The sequence below is a fragment of the Aythya fuligula genome, chromosome 29 (assembly GCF_009819795.1).
Source record: "Aythya fuligula isolate bAytFul2 chromosome 29, bAytFul2.pri, whole genome shotgun sequence".
Lineage (NCBI taxonomy): Eukaryota > Metazoa > Chordata > Aves > Anseriformes > Anatidae > Aythya > Aythya fuligula.
This window is the reverse complement of record NC_045587.1, coordinates 1,228,374-1,247,784: the sequence shown is the minus strand read 5'-3', so window position 1 is coordinate 1,247,784 and position 19,411 is coordinate 1,228,374. Positions and strand designations below refer to the sequence as shown.

At 55.8% G+C, this 19,411-nt stretch overlaps 1 protein-coding gene across 1 annotated transcript; it reads left to right on the top strand.

The window, feature by feature from the left end:
* The first annotated feature begins 15,151 nt into the window (after positions 1 to 15,151).
* On the top strand, positions 15,152 to 15,637 carry LOC116500036 (twist-related protein 2-like). The gene has a single exon (XM_032204936.1). It carries the CDS (start codon positions 15,152 to 15,154, stop codon positions 15,635 to 15,637), a length of 486 nt encoding a protein of 161 aa, XP_032060827.1.
* Positions 15,638 to 19,411: the final 3,774 nt, after the last annotated feature.

Genomic DNA, 19,411 nt, shown 5'->3' with positions numbered 1-19,411 from the left:
GTCTGCAGAGTTTGTTCTATAAAATTGTTAAATTCCAGCTCTTTCCCTTTCCCATTGAAAGCCTGCAGGAGCGTGGGGAGGACAGGAATTGGACAAAACACTCAGCTTTTGGGGGCGATGCACAATCACAGCAATTTTAACCTTTACTGCACCCTCAACACCTATAACCACACGTAGCAATACCCGATACGGTATTTTTTATCTTTTTTTTTGTTTGTTTGTTTCTTTCCTCCCAAAACTTCACGCCCTGTCTTTCCCCTCCCCAAACCACACCTCTGAGGGGCGCTTTTATTTCGGAGCCGTGAATTTTCTCCCCGAGGGATCCCACAAAGGACTTACTGGGGGGGGGTGTTGTCTTATAAATAGTAAAAATCTCAGATCTTGCACCCCTGCAGCCCCAGGTGAGATTCCCAAACCTCTGCTCAGGGAGAAGACCCCAGGTATTTAATGCCCATCATCTGCTTTCCGTCTCCTGGCCGGGGGGAGGCCGTGATAATGAGAACATTTGGAATAAATTTGGGAGGCGCTGGGACAGCATCACCCCTTTGAAGCTTTTTCCTCCAGGAGGAAGGGGTCCAAGTGGAGCTGGGGGAGCTCCAGCCACAAACGAAACGAGTTTGCTGGGCTCAGCCCCATCCCTGCTTGCCTTCCCAAAAAGGACCCCAAACAGCCTCGCTGGGGGCTTCTGGGGTGAAATATGAGGGGTCTGCTGGGGGCAGGAGGGGTTATTTCCCCCTGCCACCCCATCAGAAGCAGCCTGGAGGGGGGGATCCTGGCTGAACCAGGAGGCCAGCACCCATGGGTGCAGGGTGGGCAGCGGCCGGCGGAGGGCAGCAGCGGCTTGGCCATGGGGAGCAGCGGTGGAGCAGCACGGAGGGGGCGAGCTGGGACCCCCCCCCCGGGCTGCAGCAGGGTCCTGCACCACCAGGGCGGCCCGGCTGAGGTCCCCTTGGAGCTGCAGCCAAGTTGGATCCCCTTGGGGCATGGACCAAGCCCCTTCCAAGCTGTTTTTTTCACCTAAATCCCCACACTAGGAAAGTCTGGAGGGTCTGTGGGGGAATGAGATGCACCGGGGGGGGATTTTGGGGCTTGCTCGTGCCTCGCTGGGGTCTCACGGGCGGCTCTGGGAGCTGCTCCTGCGCTGGGAGGTCGCTCCTGGCACCGCTCCCGGCTCCTTCGTGCCGAAATCCCAGCTGGTTTCGTTCTGCTGTGGAGCCACCGAGTCTCTGCCGTGGATGGGGATGTGCCGAGGGCTGACAGCACCAGACGGGGACAGCACCAGAACCCTCCCCAGGGCCTTGTCCCCTGCGTCGGGGCCCTGGGGCTGAGCGGGGTGGCCGGGTGGCGCAGCGAGAGGGATGCTCGGGGACGTTGGTACCCACCCGGTGTGGTGTCCCGACATCCCCCTGTCTGTAGGTTCCTGGCCACGAAGCTGCTCCTGGGCTGCCTGCGAGGTTCAGGTGATGGCTCTTCGCTTCGTTTTTGGGGTTTGGTGTCCCCTGGGTGGCTCCGTTGTGCTGTGGTTTGGGATTTGCAGCCCAGTGCATCCAGGTGCCCTCCGAAACACGGGTCGGGCTGCACTGGTCAGGATGGGAAGAGGTTTCTCCTTCCTTGCAGCAAGGCTTCCAGCTCCTGCTCTGAACCAGGCAGGGCAGGAGCCGAGCCCAAATTACAGGCTCAGCCCTTTGGAGCTGGGATGCGAGGGGAGCCGGGGCTCGGGTGGCTCTAAAGGGCCACAACCACCCCTCCAGCCCCCCACCTTGCACCAGGGCACTTTCCTTCCTGCAGGCTCCCCAAAATCCTGGGGACCCCAGCTCCTTTCTCAGGGCAGAGCAGGCTTTACCACCCAACAGGAGACTTTTCACGAAATTCCCTGTTTTTTCACCCAACTGGGGGTGCAGCAGCGTTCGTATCATGCGGCGCTTGGCCGCGCGAGGAAGCCTGCAGAAACGGGGCGGCATCTGCTGAACTCTGCACGCATTTTGTGCCTCAAAAAGGGGTTTTGGTGTTGGAAGGAGCCTGCCACGAAGCACAGCTCTGCCTGCAGCCCTCCAGCACCCTCTGGGTTCGGCTCTCCAGCACCTCGTTGAGGTCCCAGCACCCTCACGGCCGGCACGGGGAGGGTCCCCTCTTCGCCCACGTCCACCGCCCTGATCCCGTCTTCCTGCCTGAGCGGCGCTTGAAGATATTCAAAGCAGCATTAAGGAAAACAACAGATTTTTTGCATTTTAGCAATCTGCTTTCAAGATGTGGGGAGGCCGGAAGCGGCGTTTCAAAGGGCTCGAGCGCCGCAGCCCCGCCAGGCGCGGGGGCCTCCGCGGCCGAGGCTCGCTGGAGCTGCTGGACCTGGCCCTTGGAAAGGTGCCTTTGGGTGCTGATGGCACCCTGGGTGAGCTGGGTCCATAAAAATCGGCCTTGAGTTCTTTGTGTGGGCTCTGGGGCCGTCTTTAGGGGGGTCCCATAGCTCTAGGGCATGTGGCTGGCACAAAGAGGTCTCCAACCATCCTGGAGGTGGCCATGGAGGGACCCAAGTGTGGCTGAAGTGGAAGCGTGGCACTGGGAGTGGTGGAGGACGGCTGGAGGACCAAAAGGTCCCTAAGGAGGCTGCCCAGTCCTCCCATTTCCCTCCGGATATCCACCCATTCATCTTGACGGGGCCACTGGGGTCCCATCCTGCTGCTTTTCGCCAAGCTGCGCTTGCAGCACCCACGCGTGGATGCGGAGATGGAGACCTGCTGGCAGCACGGAGCAAAGCAAGGGCAAGCGGGCCACTTCCACAAGTCCTCCCGGCCAAGAAGGGGGAAATTTGGCTGGGTTTGGTGGCACTGGGCCGTGCCATGCCGTGCCAACTGGCCCCACCGCCCGCTTTGCTGCGAGCGTGGTCCCCAGCCTTGCAGCAGCGAGGCCGACCCACCCTGCGAGGAGGGAGCCGACTCAGCACATATTTGCTCTTTGTTTACTGGCTGTTGCTTGTAAAAAAAAAAAAATATTAAAAATAAATTAAAAAAAAAATAAAAAATCCCCCAAATACCATTTTTATAACGGCAGCCCTTGCACGCAACGCCCTGATGGGAGCAGGAGGGAGCTGGATCCCGTCGTGTGCTGGCTGAGGCGAGATGTAGCGGGCACGGTGTGGCCCCAGACACAGAGGAGAGATTGGGGCAGGGCTGGATGAGGCCCCAGAGCAGGGTGCTGAAGGCCCCAGGCACGGGGTAGCCCTGGGCATGGTAGGACGAGATGGTGCTGGGTGGTTTGGGGTGAGCTTGGGTATGGATGCTGGACGCACGGACACGAGCCCTGGACACGTTCTCCAGGTCACCACCTTCAATCCAGCTGCTGGTGATGACTGTCCAGGGGCTGTTACCAAAATTTATGCTCTGTGCACTGCAGACAGGTGCTGTGCCCTCTTTTTTGGCCACTTATGGAGGAAAGGATTCAGTGCAAGAGGTTTGGTGGAGCTCGAATGGGCTCCTGCAGTGTGATGAGGGAGATGCTGGGGGAGTGGAGCGCGAGGTTCTGCCATCCCGAGCCTCCTTCCAAGGGGATTTTCGTGGTCCTGCCTGTGCTTCTCGTGAGCCAGCAGGCAGAGGTGGGCTTTGGTAAAAATTAGCAGTGGGATTAAAAGTCCCCAGCTGAGCTGATTTAGTGTCGGGATAAGCCAACCGGAGTGCAGACGGAGCTGGGAGGCAGCCACGGTCTGAAGGGGGGGTGCTGAGCATCACACACAGAACTGGGAATAGTTATTTTTAGGACATCTTTCAGTTTGGAGAGCAACCAAGTGAGTAAAATGGTTCAATATGGTTCCAATATTTAACAGAAGAAAAGAAAGAAAAAAAAAAAAAAAAGAGGCTGAAAATTGCCGGGTTGAAGTTGAGTATCTGGGAAGAGCCTTTGAGACAATATTTATGGTGATGTGCAGCCAAAAGGAGCCAAAACGTGGATTTGCCTCAAGGTTATCAGCCGGTCCCGGTGTCCTGCAGAGGTCCCTGTGGTTGATTTTGGTTTGGGGGGGCTCCGGTTCACCGTTAGGACAGCCCCCATGGTGCAGGGCAGCCCCGTGCACCACTGCTAACCCGGGGATGGAAAAGTAAAGAAAAAAGAGGAGGGTGAAAAAAAGAAAAAAAAACAAGAACTGGAATGATCATAGCAGAGGAAAACGGCCCCCCCAAAAAAGGTGAGCAGTGGAAGGGGTGCTCTGGGTGCTCTCCCCTCCTCTCGTGATGCTCCTCCAGATCCCATTCACCCCGTGCCCTGGGAGCCAGGTCCCCTGGCACAGCGCAGCGCTTTGAAGGCCTCATGGGGGAGAGCTTGTTCTGGGAATAATTACATTAAAAATCGCACGCAGTGGCAGCTGGGTCGCTAAGCCGAGGGCTCCAACATCCTCAGAAAACACAGATTTCTCCCTTATCTCCCTAGCCTGGGAGAAAATGGGGCTGGTTTGGGGATGCCCGAATGTGCCGAGCTGATTTTGGGTGCTGCTGGCTTGCAGTAGAGCGCTGAGCTGAAGCCCCTGCACCCCAAAACCCACCAGACCAATGCATTTTCATCCTCCTTTCCAAATCTGATAGTTTTTTGGGTGTTTTTTTTTTTTTTTAGCTTTCTCACCCCAAGGAAAGGTTTGCTCGGTGGGACGGGATCAGCCAAGCTCTGCTTGGGGGCAGCTTCACCCAGGAGGGGGGGACTAAAATGGGATGCCCAGATGGCAAGTGGCAAGAAATCTTTATCAAGATGGGTTCCTTCCAGTTTTTAGGCACATGGAAGTGTAAGGGCAGGCTGTCCCCATGCAGTCCCCACGGGACCCCCATTTGGTGCCAGCCCCTCTCCCACCGCAGCCCCACATCTCCCCCTTATCCCATTCCTTCCCCAGTTCATGCCTCCTTTTCCCCCCCTTTTTATTTTTTTCCAGTTTAACAAAGCAGTTCCTATGGAGCAATTTATCAAGTGTGTTAATAAAGTCCAGACAGAGGAGTTCTACTGCACGGCCTTTGTTCGGAAAATAATTTTTGATCAAAGACAATTATCGAGTTAGCCCAAGGTGAGCTCGTTCTGTGCCATTTTTATCCAATTATCTCCCTATCTTTGATAGTTTTTGCCTTCCAGATTTCCTCCGAGCCCCGCACGCTGCCGAGGTCACACTCGCTTGCCTTTCTTGCCCTTCTGACAATAAAAGCCTCATATTTACTGTCTTTGCTCAGTCGGTTTTATTTCCCACCAAGCTGTGATATTTATTGAGGATCGGGGCCGCTGCGCTGAGTTTCGGAGCTCCGGCACGAAGATTTGCCTTCGGCTCCGAGCTCCTCGTGCTGCACCCTCGCTGTGTCCTCATCCTCCTCACCCCATCACAGAGACCTTTGGGGATGTGTCTGAAGCAGCTTCCAACCCAAGCTCATCTACACTTCACAGAAGTCATTTTATTTTATTTTATTTTAATTTTTGGCCTCTTTATGCATCCGGCTGAAGGGTTTCTTGTTGAACATCCTTACCCAGCTCTAATTCCTTCGCACAGGACAATTCTGGAGTTACGCTGACACCTCAACCCCTCCAAAAATTAGAGGTTTTCTTTGATTCTTTTGCTTTCTGCTTGTAAACTGAACATCTCGGTGAGGTTTTCCCTCTCCATTTCAAAGAAACAAAGTGCAAAACCCTGCAAAACCCTCATACCTCAGCTCTCCCTTCAACAGAACCCACACCAGAGAGGGACAATTTGGCCTCGTCCCATCCAGCTGGGCAAAGGGGCTTAAACTTCAGCAAAGCTCTTGGGAAGGAGCAGTTGTAGGGGGATGCCTGGTCCCCTTTGCAGGCAGGGGGGCACGGGTATCACAGAAATCACCGCTCTGCTTGGAAGGGACCCCAGGAGGGGTCACCTACTCCAACCTCCCGCTCAAGGGCAATGCTAAATTCGGAGTAAGTTGTGTAGGTTTTATTTAGCATCATATTAAACCATGCAGCTTAATGGACCTGCACAAACCCTTGTGATATCAGCTGGGCGATCCCTTCCTTGCACTTTTTCTGTGCCGTGGTGCGATGCAGGTGGGCAGGGGGCACATAGGGGACAGCCCCGGGGGGCTGCAGCCGTGACCAGGGGTGTCAGGGGGTACCTGGCTCCGCAGCACGCACGCACACACATGGCTCTTCCCGCTCATCCCTTTTTTTATTAAGCTCCTTGAAGTCTTCTCCAGATTTTGCAGCCCCGTGCCCTCGCCTTGCCTTCCTTTAAATCTTACTTGGAAGCTTTTAGCTGATACATTAGCCCAATAAAGCCCAACAATTGGAGAGAAACCCAATCCTGCCCCCACCCTGCCCCCCTCCTCCATCGAGATCAAACGGGTTTTAATCGGAATAGAATTTCCTTTGACAAAATGAGGAAAATCTGTCGCTCGCATCCGCCCAGCCAGCCGCTCCTCAGCCCTGGGCTGTGTGTCCGCGCCGGGCGCAGGATCCGGCACCTCCCCTTTGTCTGCTGCTCGCTGGGCAGTGTGTCCTTGCGGGTGGCTTTGTCACCCCCAGAGGGGTGGTGACACCCCCCCAGGGGTGGTGACAAAGGGTTTTGTCACCCCTGAGCTGAGCTGCCTTGGGGGAGATGGGGAGGGAGCGATGGAGAGCGTCCTCGTGGTGTGCTCCAGGATGCGTCCCCTGCGCTCGGGGACGGGGACAGGGTGCAGTGCCACGGCCATCTGCTCCCACTGCCCCCTTCCTCGTGAGCAAAGTCCCTCTGCAAATGAAAGCTCCTGCCATGGTGCTCAGGAAATGGGCCTCAGCCCCGGCTCCAAAGCACCAGCAACTCGTTCCAGGCGCGGAGGGGAGAGTTTCCTTTCATCTCCGGCCAGGAGTTTAACCGGCCTTTCGTCTCTCCCCAGACGGGGCTTTGAAGGCTTGCAGGGCCCTCCCACATGTGCTGCTGGGGCTGGGAGTGGTGTCTGCTCCGGGACCGGGAGGGAGGAGAGGATGGGAAGCAGCACAGGAGGGAGTTCTGCCCTCCAGGAGGTGGGCAGAGGTGCCCAAATGGTCACAGGGACATCGGGGGACCGGAGCACGGAGGGATGCGCCGTGTCTCCTGGTGGCTTTGACCTTCTCTTCCCCAAGCACTCTGAGAGCTCCTGGAGCATCTTGGGATGGAGACAAGGCTGCTGCGCCCTGTTTCATGAGGATTTCAGAGGGTTTTTGGGTTTGGACAGTCTGCTTTCTGCCCAAGACCGTGCTGCGGGGTGTTTTACGCCTTGTTGCAGAGATGGAGTTTGGTTCTCATGGGCAGCAAAGTACCGGTGGTGTGGGGAAGGGTCCTCGCCCTGCAGCCCTCTACCCTGGTGCTCACTCAACCTCCCCATGCCCCCAAATTCTTCTTCCTCTTTCTGGCCTTCTGATGCTTCGTTGACAACAGGGTGAGGGTGATGGGGATGGACGCTGATGGTGACAGAGGGTGATGGGGACGGAGGGTGATGCCAACGTGTCCAGAGGCTGGTGATGGCAGAAAGCCCACCCTGTCCTCTCCCAGCCCACCCTGTCCATGCTGAGATATTTCTTGCCACCACTTCAAGTGGGCTGCCAAGTCCAGGCCAGCTGGGAGCCACGGGAAGCCACAAAATTTGCTCCACACCACCGGCGAGGTGCATGCGCACGGGCTCTCACGCCGAGCCCTGCGGTGAAGCCCCGGCACCCTGGCTCTCCCGAGACCCCTTCTCCTCCATCCCTGGAGCTGGCACGGCTCCACTTTGGCCCACGGAGCGAAGGGAGGAGATGCAGAACACTGAGTCAGCGTTGAGTGCCTGCGAAGTTGCTCATATAAAAATAACTTGGCATTCTTGGGGATGTGCATCATCGGTATCATCCGGCTGTCTGTCTGCTCTCTGCTTTTGTGGCCTTACCCCGCTGGTAGGCTTCGTGGCACTGAGATAACAGACCACAAAGCTGGTGTGAACTGCGTGTGCTTGCTGTCGTCTTCATTTTTTTGCTTCCCTGGATTGGAACCAACTCAGGTTGCCCTCGAGAAGGGAGAAAGACATTTTTCCTCCACGCTTTTCACTCCCTTCCAGTTCCTGCACCTCCTGGGGGACATCCTGGGGCGGTTACAAGCCCTGCCCTTCTAGCACCTTATTGCAGAGATTTTTCCAGAAGCTCTTTCTCTTGCACATTAAGCAGAAGCTGCCATAAATGTTTGTCTCGTTGCTAACGGCTGTTTCAAACTTCTCCTTCCCGCAAGTCCTCGAGCTGCTGCCGGAGGATCTCGTGGCTTTCTGCACGGGGGCGGGTGGAGGTCAGGATGGCTCGGAGCTGCTGGACCCTCTCCAGCTCTGTGCACAAGGAGGTAACCGCGCACACACAAAAGCACAGTTTTGCCTCAACCCAGTTCCTTTTAAAGAGCCCCAAAAGCAGCTGCAAGAGGGGTCCAGAAGCCGGGTGCTGGAAGATCTGAGCCTGACCCTGGACCCCCCTCGGGAGGAGACTTCCCAAGGGGCTGGTGCAGGGCCCAGGGGTGCAAACCACAAAGAGCAGCGTGATTGCATTCCCTCCTGGGAGCACCCACGCTTCGGATACTCTGCTTTTATGGGTTCGTAGCTGCAAAAGGAGGGGGGAACAGGCCCTGGGCAGGAGGGGGCAAGCAGCATTTCCACATTCAGCTAGGCTGAAGCCACGAAGCTGCCCAGGAGCTGAAGACAACCCTTTGGTTTCCATTCCCATGGGCCAGAGGCTGCAGCATCTCCCGGCTGGAAGTGACTCAGTGCAGGAGCTGATGCACAGCGTGATGGAGCCGTGCTCCCAGCCGCAGCCATCAGGATCCGCGCCGTGAGTCACCGACCGCCCGTCCTCACTGCCAGCCCAGGTCCGGCTGGGTACTGGGGAGCACTGGGATGGACTGGAGAGCTCGGTGCCTCCAGCTGGAGGGAGCTGGGAGGAGATCATCACCACCCCAAAAGCAGCTGGTCCCCAAAATGCAGGGTGAAATTCCCAGCCACAGCAAGGCAAGGTGGCAAAAAACGGGAGGAGAAAGAGCGAGTGGGCAGGGCTGGGTGCCTCCGCCTGGCCTTAGGCAAGAAATTAAATTTATAAGACAATTTCTACAGCAAGAAATTAAAGGACTGATGGTTTTTATTTGCTCCAGTGGGCAAGAGTGGGTATAAGCAGAGCTACTCACAACTTGCAAAGGCGATGGAGCCAAAGCCCTGCAGTGCTGGGTGCACGGCCAGGAGTGAGCAAAACGCCCCAAAACACCCCAAGTCTGTGTCAAGGAGCTGGCCCAAGAAATGGCTGCTGAAGGGATGAAGATTTCTCTCTTTGGGGTTAGGCTCCTGGGGTGGGTTAGCAGGCAGGGCTGGGTTTTCAGTTCCCCCTCCTCCCAAAATATTGCTTTGCCTGCCAAGTCTGCATTTGCCCTGTAACCTGGGGCAGGGGGATGCGCGTGCAGTGATCCCTGTCCCCAGCCCGCCCCAGCACCATGGTGCCTTCCCGGGGGGGGCTTATTCCTGCGAGATATCTCACGGGGCTGTGCAGCAAAGAGGAAGGTCGATGGCTATGATGGGCTTTCATTACCAGCAGGAGAGCACTTTTACTCCTCATCCTCAGCAAATCCTGGGCTTTAGCGCTGCCTGGGATGGGTGTAAATGCAAGGATAGAGCGGGGTCATCACCAGGGATGGTGCTGGGCTCCCCCCTGGCCAAAACCACGCTGCCAGCCCTGTGGTGAGGGTGCCCGGAGAATTTGGGCAGGCTGGAGGCTGCCTCGGTGGGAATCATTTGGCTCCCGGGGCGGGCAGCGAGGTTCTTGGCAGCGGGGCCCAGGACATGGCGTTGTGCTCCTTTGATGGCCAGATGGAAACAGATGGGGAGGGGAAAAAAAAAAAAAAAAAAAAGAAGAAGAAAAAAAAAAAGAAGACTTTCACATGTAAAATTCCAGCGAGGAAAATTAACTGGAACAGGATGGCCATCAGCACGGGGTGGTGGCTGCCACCAGTGCCCTCGGTGCCACTGTCCCATCCCCAGCTCAGCCCCGCAAGTGATGCTACAGCAGGGCCAGACCCCGTTTATCCCCCCCCCAGCTCCCCCCTGCGCCCCCCTCTCGGGGAGAGGCTGCGTTTTGGGGGGGAACATCTTTTAGTTCTTAAAAAGTTCAGCGAGTTCCAGGAACATTATGTCACTTTGACAAGGAAATGAATTGCGGGGCCATCAATCAGAGCTGCAGGCGCGCAGATCAAAGGCACCCGGAGCGCTCGAGCTCCCTTTTACAGCCAGAGCCCTGCACGATGCCCCCCTCCCATATTCCCTGCGGTTGCCTCAGCAACAGCACGCTACAGTGGATGCTTCGCATTTTTATTCGCACCACACATGTTTCCACTCTAACGCTGCAATAACTAGAAAAACCTGCGAAACCGAAGCTGCTTCCCCAGCCTCCAGGGGCAGCGGCTATTCCTGGCTCCCTTTAATGTTCTCAATTTATTAGCGTTATCCTCCTTTTTTTCACACAGGATAAAACAGCGATTATTTTCGTCTTCCCGAACAAAGGAAAATAGCCTGAAAAAAAAAAAAAAAAAAAGGGGAAAAAAAAAAAAAAGCCTCTGCATCGAGGCTCAGCCTCTGATTTTGTGCCCAGAATTATTCACGGGTGTAATGGGCTCCTCTGCCATCCGAGAGAAGCTGTTGGCAGCACCGGGCTCGTACATGGACATTATCCCTCGTGGCACTGGGCAGGTTGGTGGCCCCGTCGCAGCGGTGAGCAGAGTGGGGAGGAGCTGGGGGGCACTTTCCTGGCCTCCATGGGGCCGTGCTTGCACACAGACGTGGCACAGGGCTCGTCCTGGCCCCTCTTGGCACGCCAAGGGTGTCAAGGATGAAAGGGCCAGCTCGTCATCACCCCTTCTGGCACCCTCACATCACGTTGCAGACCTGGTTTATAGAATCAGAGAATTTTATGCGGTTGGAAAGCCCTCCAAAATCATCCCTCCCTACCACCATCACCCACTGAACCACGTCCCCAAGCACCACGTCCAACCTTGCCTTGAACACCCCCAGGGACGGTGACTCCACCACCTCCCTGGGCAACCCATCCCAACGCCTGACCGCTCTTTCTGAGCAGAAATGTCTCCTAATTTCCAGCCTGAACCTCCCCTGGCACAGCCTGAGGCCGTGCCTTATTGCCCTATGCCACACATCACAGGGGCTCAAACCCCAAGGGTGCAACAGCCTCCCGGCCACCTTCCTGGCAACCGTGGAGCTCTGTATGAATTCTTCTCAACCTGGAGAGCCCGTGGGTGCTCAGAACCTCCCATTGTGGCCACTGTGCCACTGTCCTTGAGGCTGGCCTCCACTGGACCTGGAGGGAGGCCAGGAGACCCATCAGACCCCAGCAAGGTCTGCAGAAAACAGGGAAGCGTCCGTGCTGATGCTCGGCTCCCTGGTAGGGCAGGGGGAGAAGCTCGGTCCCCACAGGGACATCACGGAGCTGGGATCCCCAAGGGTTTTTGGGGAGCTGGTGATGGTGAAGAGATGCAGAGGTCCAGGCTCATTGTGCCAAGCAGGAGCCTGGATCCTCCCCCAGGACTGAGGGCTGGCACGGAGCATCTGCGGGCAGCAGCAGAGATAAAAACAGGCTCGGGCTGGCTGAGCCGTGCTCCCAACCCCACTGAAGAACACAGCTCTGAGGGGACACCTCAGCCCCTTTCTAAAGAAGGCTCAGCTCAAGTCTCGACCCCATAACGAAGCTCCTGCAGCCCCACTGAGGCTGCCCACGTGCCCCTCGCCCCATACACAAGTGCCTGCTCAGCAGCATCACTGCTTTCCCTTTTAACATCGCCCTTCTTCCCACAGCATGGGGCTCGGCTCTGCTGCGGGCATCCCAGAACCTTCCCTTCTCACCCCAAAAAGCCACTCGAGAAAAGTGGAGTGAAAAGGTGAACAGTGAGGGGGCCCCGGAGGGAGACGAGCAGAGGCAGAGCAGCTGGGACATGGTGGGAATCCAAACCTTCTTCCATCTGGTGGCTTCTCACTGAACCAAGAGATCTGTGATTTTTTTTTTTTTTTCTTTCTCTCTCCGCATTTTTAAGGTCTGAAATTTTTACTGATCTGTCAAAATGAGTGCTATAAAACCCCCAGCTAGCTGGAAAAGCAAAGTTATTGAAACCAGTTTGGTGACTCGTGACCTTTTCATGAGAAGTTTATATTAATATTCTTCCAAAAACACTCACTGAAAGAACAAAATGAAATGTTCAAGGGAAAAATACTCTAGCCACAAAACATCCAAATGTGGGTAAAAAAGCCTGCTCGAGCAGTTCGGGGTGCGCAGCTGATCCTTCCCGCGGATCAAAGCTCATTGTATTTATCCTTTTGCTCAAGGATATCAGCAACAATACCGAGCTGCACTTCCTTTGCCCAAGATCGTTCGCCAGCGAAATTGAATTAAACTTATTTTTAAAAAGGAAAACAATAAAAACATTAATAAAAAAATAAAAGCCAGGCACAAGCCCATGCCCCAGCTGGTGTTAATTGGCCGCCCTCCAGCTTCTCCAGAGCTCAGCCAGTTTCTTCAAGCGCGGGATCAGAGGACCCGGGATCCTGCCTAAATTCTGCCCTCCCTGGGGTATTTTTTTCTCGCCCTTTGTTTTCTCTCGCTTTCCCAGGCCCCTGTGATCTATTGTCTTCTCGCATTAGGAACAGCTGATATTAGTCGCTGTCTTGACAACGCTCGCGTGTGAGCAGGGCTTTGAGTGGTGGCCCCGCTGGCAGAGCTCTGGCACTGATTTGGTTTGGGGAGCGAAGCCCCCAGGCTCCATCCCATCAGGTACCCCCATCAGCTTCTCGCCAGCCCGATAGGAAGGATGGGGCTGAGCCCAAGCCCTCCCAAAACCAAACTCACCTTCTCATCTCTTTTTTGGGCTGAGGTGTCTCTTCGAGGCTCCTGTTCTCCCTGGACCCCGTCCAGCGTGGAGGTTGTTGAAGAGGAACCTGCGGAAGGATGTGCAAGCAGAGAAATCCTCAAAATAGAGAAAAACAGCCCCATGGCTCATCCAGAGTGAAAAAGCAGAATCTGGGGGGGTGTAAATAGGACGCCAAGGGATTCAAAAGGGGGTTGCTGTGAGGGGTGGTGGACATGGATATGTCTTGGATGCTTGGATGCTATGGTCTCTGGAGCATGTTTTTCCAAAATACCTTGTGTCTGGGATGGAATTGAGGTTGTCTTCTGCAAATGGGATTAGCTTCCCTGAGCAAATTTGGACAAGTCTTTTGCCCTTGTTCAGCCCCATCCCAAAGAGGAGCGAGGCCATAATCCGAAAGCAAAAGCAGAGTTGCTCTGAAAGCCCAGGTGCATGCAGGCAAGGATGCACCAGCAGGCAAGAAAGCAAGCAGGGACAGCCACCGAGGCTTTTCGATTTGCTGCAGAAAATGTGTAAATATATACATTGTATAAATCATTTATATTGTTTTCATTTTCATATATATATGTGTAAACTATATATATTGCATGTGCATGCATATAAGGCAACAACTAGTTTAAAAATATCTGTACAGGCCCATGTCAACTCAACAACTTCTATTTTATTGGCATTATTTTCATTACTTTGATTAATTATTGACACTGTTGTAAACAAGATTGTTCCCCTAATACCCTCCCTGTGTGTTCCATTATAAGATGGAACAACAGAGCAAATTTTAGCGAGGGCTGGGATTGCTGCTGGGGGTGAACCCCAGGGTCCCCAGGGAGCATCGTGCCAGGACCTCAGAGATCCTCTGGAGAGCTCCCAATGACCAAGAGCAGGGAGCAATGTCCAGAGAGTGTGATGAGCAAAGACAGATTGGATGGGGTCGATGTGTGCTGTGTGGTATATCGCATGCCTTGGTATGAATCCGGACCTCCACCCTTGGCTGGAAGAGGATGCAGCTCTCGTGGTATTTCTGCGGGGAGAAGAAGGTAATTTATTTGAGGCTATCATCTCAGGAGTGGAGAAAGGATGCGGCACCTCATAGCAGAACTTGATTTTCTGTGGAAATCAGGGGCTGGCCTGGCTGTGGATTCAGCCAGGACCAGGTTCTGGACCCATAGCATCCTCCTGTCTGTGGTAGCTGCCAAACAGCAGTGGGCAAAGAGGCCAAAACATCTCTAAGAGGGAGCCTGGTGCCTTCAGAAAGGGATTTATGACCCAATCGCTGCAGAAACACGAGGCTGAACTCAGCAAGTCACAAATTCCCACATTCCTCTGTTGCCTCACTGACCCTATAGATCTTGCTGTCCTCTCACTCTCCATGGTGGCCCCATCCCAGTGACTGCAGAAGCCAAATCGTCTTCTTGGCTGAGTGCTTGAACCACGAGGCTTTGACATTTCCACGTCTTCTCCTTGCTCCGTGGCTGTGCACAGCTCCCAGTCAGGCCAGAACTGGAGGCAGAGGAAGAAAAATGGTTGCATGAGTGGATGGATGGATGAGTGGATGCAAACTCAAATCCATTTTGGGTCGTGCCATTTCTGAAGAGCAGCATGGATGCCTGCCAGTGTTGCTTCTTCCTTTGGATTCAGAGCATGCCCCGCGTTGCTCATGGAGACATCCATCGCTCCACACTTCCATTTGAACCTCCCATAGATTAAAGTCTTCGATTCCAGGCTGGACAGATCAATATTTCTGGCTGGCTTTTGTAGGGTCAACTTGGCTTTCAAAAAAAAAAAAAAAAAGAAAAAAAAAGACTTAAAAATAAATCCGCCTTCCTTGAACTCCATGGCTGGTGCTCAACATTAGCATAGGCAATGTCCCTTGACATCCGGGCGGCAGGCAGGAGCATCTGTGCCGGAGGGCTTGGGGGTGTCGGTGGAGGAGGGAGGGAGGAAATCTGGAACCCATAAGCTCCACTGATGTTTGCGTTACCTTGCACTGCTGCATTGGTCTGCGCCTGGTCCGCCCCCGGTCCTCCTCGCCCTATCAGCAAGAGCCTTTCCCCAAAGTTATCCGAACGCCCTCCTCTCCGTCGCCCAAAGGAAAAACCAACTGAGCTCCTTGGAGGGCTCCGCGAGGCTTGGGAAGTTCGGAGGGGCCGAAGGGTGGATGCTCCGGGCTGCCCCTCTCGCGCGGGCTCCGTCTCCGCCGATGCGCCGCGTCCTCCGCGCCCCGTGAGCCCCACGAGCCCTTCGCCTGCCCGGTGGAAGAGGTCCCGGGGGGCGCAGGTGGTGGCTGCCGAGACGATGAAGGAGGAAAGCATGTGCCTGGACTCCCCCGAAGGCAGCCTGGTCACCAGCGAGGAGGAAGGCGAGCGGCTGCACAAGAAATGCCTCCGCAAGCGAGGCCAGGCGGGCAAGCCGGCGGAGGACGGCGGAGCCCCCTCGCTGCAGGGCAAGCGGAGCAAGCGCAGCCCCGTCCCGCAGTCCTTCGAGGACGTGCACACCCAGCGGGTGATCGCCAACGTGCGGGAGCGCCAGCGGACCCAGTCGCTCAACGACGCCTTCGCGGAGCTGCGGAAGATCATCCCCACGCTGCCCTCCGACAAGCTGAGCAAGATCCAGACCCTCAAGTTGGCCGCGCGCTACATAGACTTCTTGTACCAGGTGCTGCAGAGCGATGAGCTGGACCACAAGATCACCAGCTGCAACTACCTGGCCCACGAGAGGCTCAGCTACGCCTTCTCCGTCTGGAGGATGGAAGGGGCTTGGTCCATGTCCGCGTCCCACTGAGCCGGGGTACGTATCGCAGCTCCGCCAAGGGCACTGCGCGCACGCCCCTCGCTCCTGCATCCTCCGCGCATCTCCCAGCTCGCTCCTCCGGGGGCCGCGCGCGGCGGCCGCCCCCTCCTCGTGCTCCACGTGCAAGCGATTTGCTTTTTAACAAACCCCAGGCGCTGTCAAGGCCGGTGTTCGGAGGAGGGAGCGATTCCCAAACCCCGGTGGGAAGTCGCAGGGGGCCGAGCAGCGGAGCCCTGATCTCATTTAGCGGGGTCTGGGCTGGGGCAGGCAAGCGAAAGGTTTCAAACAAGGGCTTCACGAGCTGATTTATCCTCCCGCGGGGAAGCCAGGGGGTGCGTAAATCAGGCTGCACCCTCCTGAGCGCGCCGGGGATGCCGAGGTGTCAAAACTGCATGAGACCAGAGCCAGCCCCGCAGCGGGTGTCCGAACACGGCTGCTGCTCCGCCGTGCAAAGAGCCTGGCCTGGCCCTCAGAGAACCTCAGGAGCCATCCCCAAAGCTTTTTTCGGTGGCCCTGGGGCCAGGCTTGCTCCTCTCCCTCTCCTAAAGCAACGCAGATAAGATGGGCTCCGTCACCCCTTGGGATCTGTAGGTTTCCCACACCGCACACGACGCAGGGAATGGAATATATTCGGTGAGGACGCCGGGGCGGCGAGGTTTGTCTGCTGGCAGGATGCACCCAGCGCCATCCAGCCGCCCCCGAGCACCCTCCCAGCCCCTGCCCATGCTGCTGAAAGGCGAGGAGAAGGATCCTACAGCAGCGTTTGGGGGCTGAGGGTTTCACAGCCCTGTCGTGGTGCTGGGCGCTCTTCTTGCCACAGGCATCGCGTCCCCTCCCAGCCTCACCAGTGGCCCCTTTGGCCAGCTCGCGGCAGGATCCCAGCTTGTCCCAGGATCCACTGAGCTCATCCTGCTGGATCCCAGCTCCCCACTGCCCCCCAGGCAGGATCAGGCTTTCCTCGGGCACCACTGAGTTAATCTTTGCTTGGTGCCAGCCCCGATGCTGGGATCAGAGCCCTCCTGGTGCTCCGGGAAAGGCGACCGCAAGAGGAGCAGGGACTCTTCATTTCCTTGTGCCCACCACTAAGGGCTACCCATCAGAAAAAAAAAAAAACAAAAAAACAAAAAAAACTTTTCTTCTTATTTTCTGCCAGCACTCGGCTGAGTCCGGCACACCCTCCTTAGGTGCCGTTTTTTGCTCCTGGTTGGCCTTAAGGAGTCGCAGCTCAGTGCCGGGGAATCGGCAGAGCCGTGCCCAAAGCTGTGGCTGCATTACGGCCGTGAAGCTGGGGAGGGCTGGAGAAGGGGTCCAAAATCCTCCTCTCCATCCCAGCTTCACGCTTTGAAAGAGCAGAAGGAGAGGGAAAGGGAAGGAGCTGGCTTTGCTGAGACAAAATAAATCACATCACGAGCCTGGGAAGTGGCCCCAGCGATGCCCAGGTGGTTGGGGACCTTCTGCTGTGTGCGGTGTCCCTCGGTGAGCACCGCTGACCCTGGGCTTTGCCACTTAACAGCCCTGAATTTCAGGCCAGCTCCATGGACATAGGTGCAAGCAGCGGCTGAAGATGGAGACCAGCTCCCAGCAGGAATTCATTTCGGGATGAGCCACTTTGAAACTTTTGTCTTCCTGGAAACCTCGCCAAGAGCTCGCTGGGGACAACCAGGATGAAAACAGCCCGAGCAGAGCAAGCCTGTGCCCCCCATACCACCACATCTCTGCTGCCCTGGGCATTTTGCAGCAGTGTTCTGCCCCTTTTGGGTCTCTGTGCGTGGTCCCAAAAGAACGAGGCTCTGCGGACATCACCGCTGGGTGCCAGAGCCAGATGGAAACACAACCAGAGCGTGGCTTTCGCCGTGGGTGCCTGCAAGTTTCCACACCACGCTGATGAAGCCTGTGCCGAAGAGCTGTGTGCTTTGTCACTGCCCAGCTGAAAGCAGTTTTGCCTTGGGGCCATACAGGGCTTTTGAGTTAGGGTCCCCTCCCTGCCTCCCCCAGACTCGGGGCTGGTTCCCACTGGGTGCTACCGGTGCCCGGGTGGGCTGATGGGCAGCCCCAGGTCTGCTCATTCACTTGCAGACCCCTTTATTTAAGCAGAGTGCTTGGCAGGAGTTTTGTTCCCGTGATAAACGGAGGAATTAAAGACATTCAGAGCTCCTAAAGACCTCCCTTCTAAATGAAAAACCTCCCTGCAAAATCCCTCGTGCCCTGCAAGCGTGGTGCTCGCCGTGTGTTATCGCTGCTGGTTAATATTCATCCCTAGAGGCTCCGGAGCTTGCCTGGAGGCAAAGCATCCTTCGGCTGAATAGATAATAATCTGTTTTGTGCCAACCTGCAGCGGTATTCGGGTGCCAATTAGCAGCTCCCGCTTGGGCTGGGGAAGTACCGGGAGGAGGATTTGCTAAGCAAAGAACAAAAAAAGGGGGGAACCGCCACGGGGGGAAGCGACGGCGGAGCTGGAAAGGCTGCGTCCCTCTCCCGTAAGTGAATTAAGCCGGCGCTTGCCATGGGACTGTAATTTTATAATGTAAAGCAGCTAATGGCTGCTGCGAGCGCCGGCGTACTGGTCTCCACTGGAACTCAGCCTATTAAATATCAAAGGCCGCTGGAGGAGCTGGATGTGGATATGCCCTTGTTAACCAGGAGACATCATCTGGGGAAAGAGGGATGGAGCCCTCAGGCAAGAAAAAAAAAAAAAAAAAAATCATGTTTGAAGTCCCCCAAGCTCACGGCTTTCAGCACAGTCTTGAGCACATTAAAATGGTTTCTTTTCCTGCTGGAGGAGAAAATGAGGCTAGAAGCAGAAACTGCTGGGGGGGAAAGACTGGCGGAGTTGTAAGGGGTGATATTCTTTGCCCTTCATTTGTCTCCCTGGATTTATTGTCTTTCTCGCGTTGCCCTCACTTAATTGTCTGTCCTGAAAGACCTTGGATAAATCTTCCCTTTGGGGACTGTTGCTCTTGCTTGGAGTCTGCTTTGTCGGGTGGATGTTTCATTTTCTTTTATTTATAAATACGTCTCCTTGCACGGTATTAAAGCATCAGGGTATCAAAGGCGCTCGGGGAGCACTCCCTTCTATATCCAGCTCCGTTCAGAAAACGCATTTAAAGCAGCATCTGCTCCAGGAAGGTGCCACGGGGACCAGGGTAGGTGTTGTGCCCAAACCACCTCGCTTTCACTTTTGTTTTGCTCTCCCAGAAGGGACGATGAGTTGCCCAAATCCTGAGAAATCTGTGCCTGGGGTGATTTTATTTCCCCTCGGGGCCAAGCGCTGGGTTAGGTACCAGCCGTAATCCTGGCCACGTGCTCCAGGAGGATGCTTTTTTGGGGGAAAACGGGGCTCTGGCTGCCCGACACAGGCAGGGACGCTTCCCACCAAGACAAGTGCAGCAGCACCACGGGGTCGGGCTGGGGGACGACTTCTCTGCAGAACAAGCATTGCCCCGGGGTGCTCTGGCTGCGACTGGGAGAGAAAATTAAATGCGGATGGGCTGCTCCCTGCCCCAAAGTCCTGCTGGCACGGGTCGGCCCACGTCCATGCTATGAAATGAGACGAGGCGGCTGCACCAGGTGGAACAGCCTCGTGTGGAGCCCCAAAACCAACAGTTCTGTGCCCAAACCCACGGCAGGGAGCTGCTGGAGGCTGCAGTGGTGCAGATGCTGCTGCAACAGCCTGCGCCGCCGCTGGTTCCTCTCGCAGCCGTTGCCTGAGCGGCTGCCAGGTTGTAATCAAGCACAAAAGCGAAGCCAAGGGATGGGACAAGATGT

Excerpts from the sequence above, each read along its gene's own strand:
- LOC116500036 (XM_032204936.1), top strand. The coding sequence starts at position 15,152 with ATGAAGGAGGAAAGCATGTGCCTGGACTCCCCCGAAGGCAGCCTGGTC.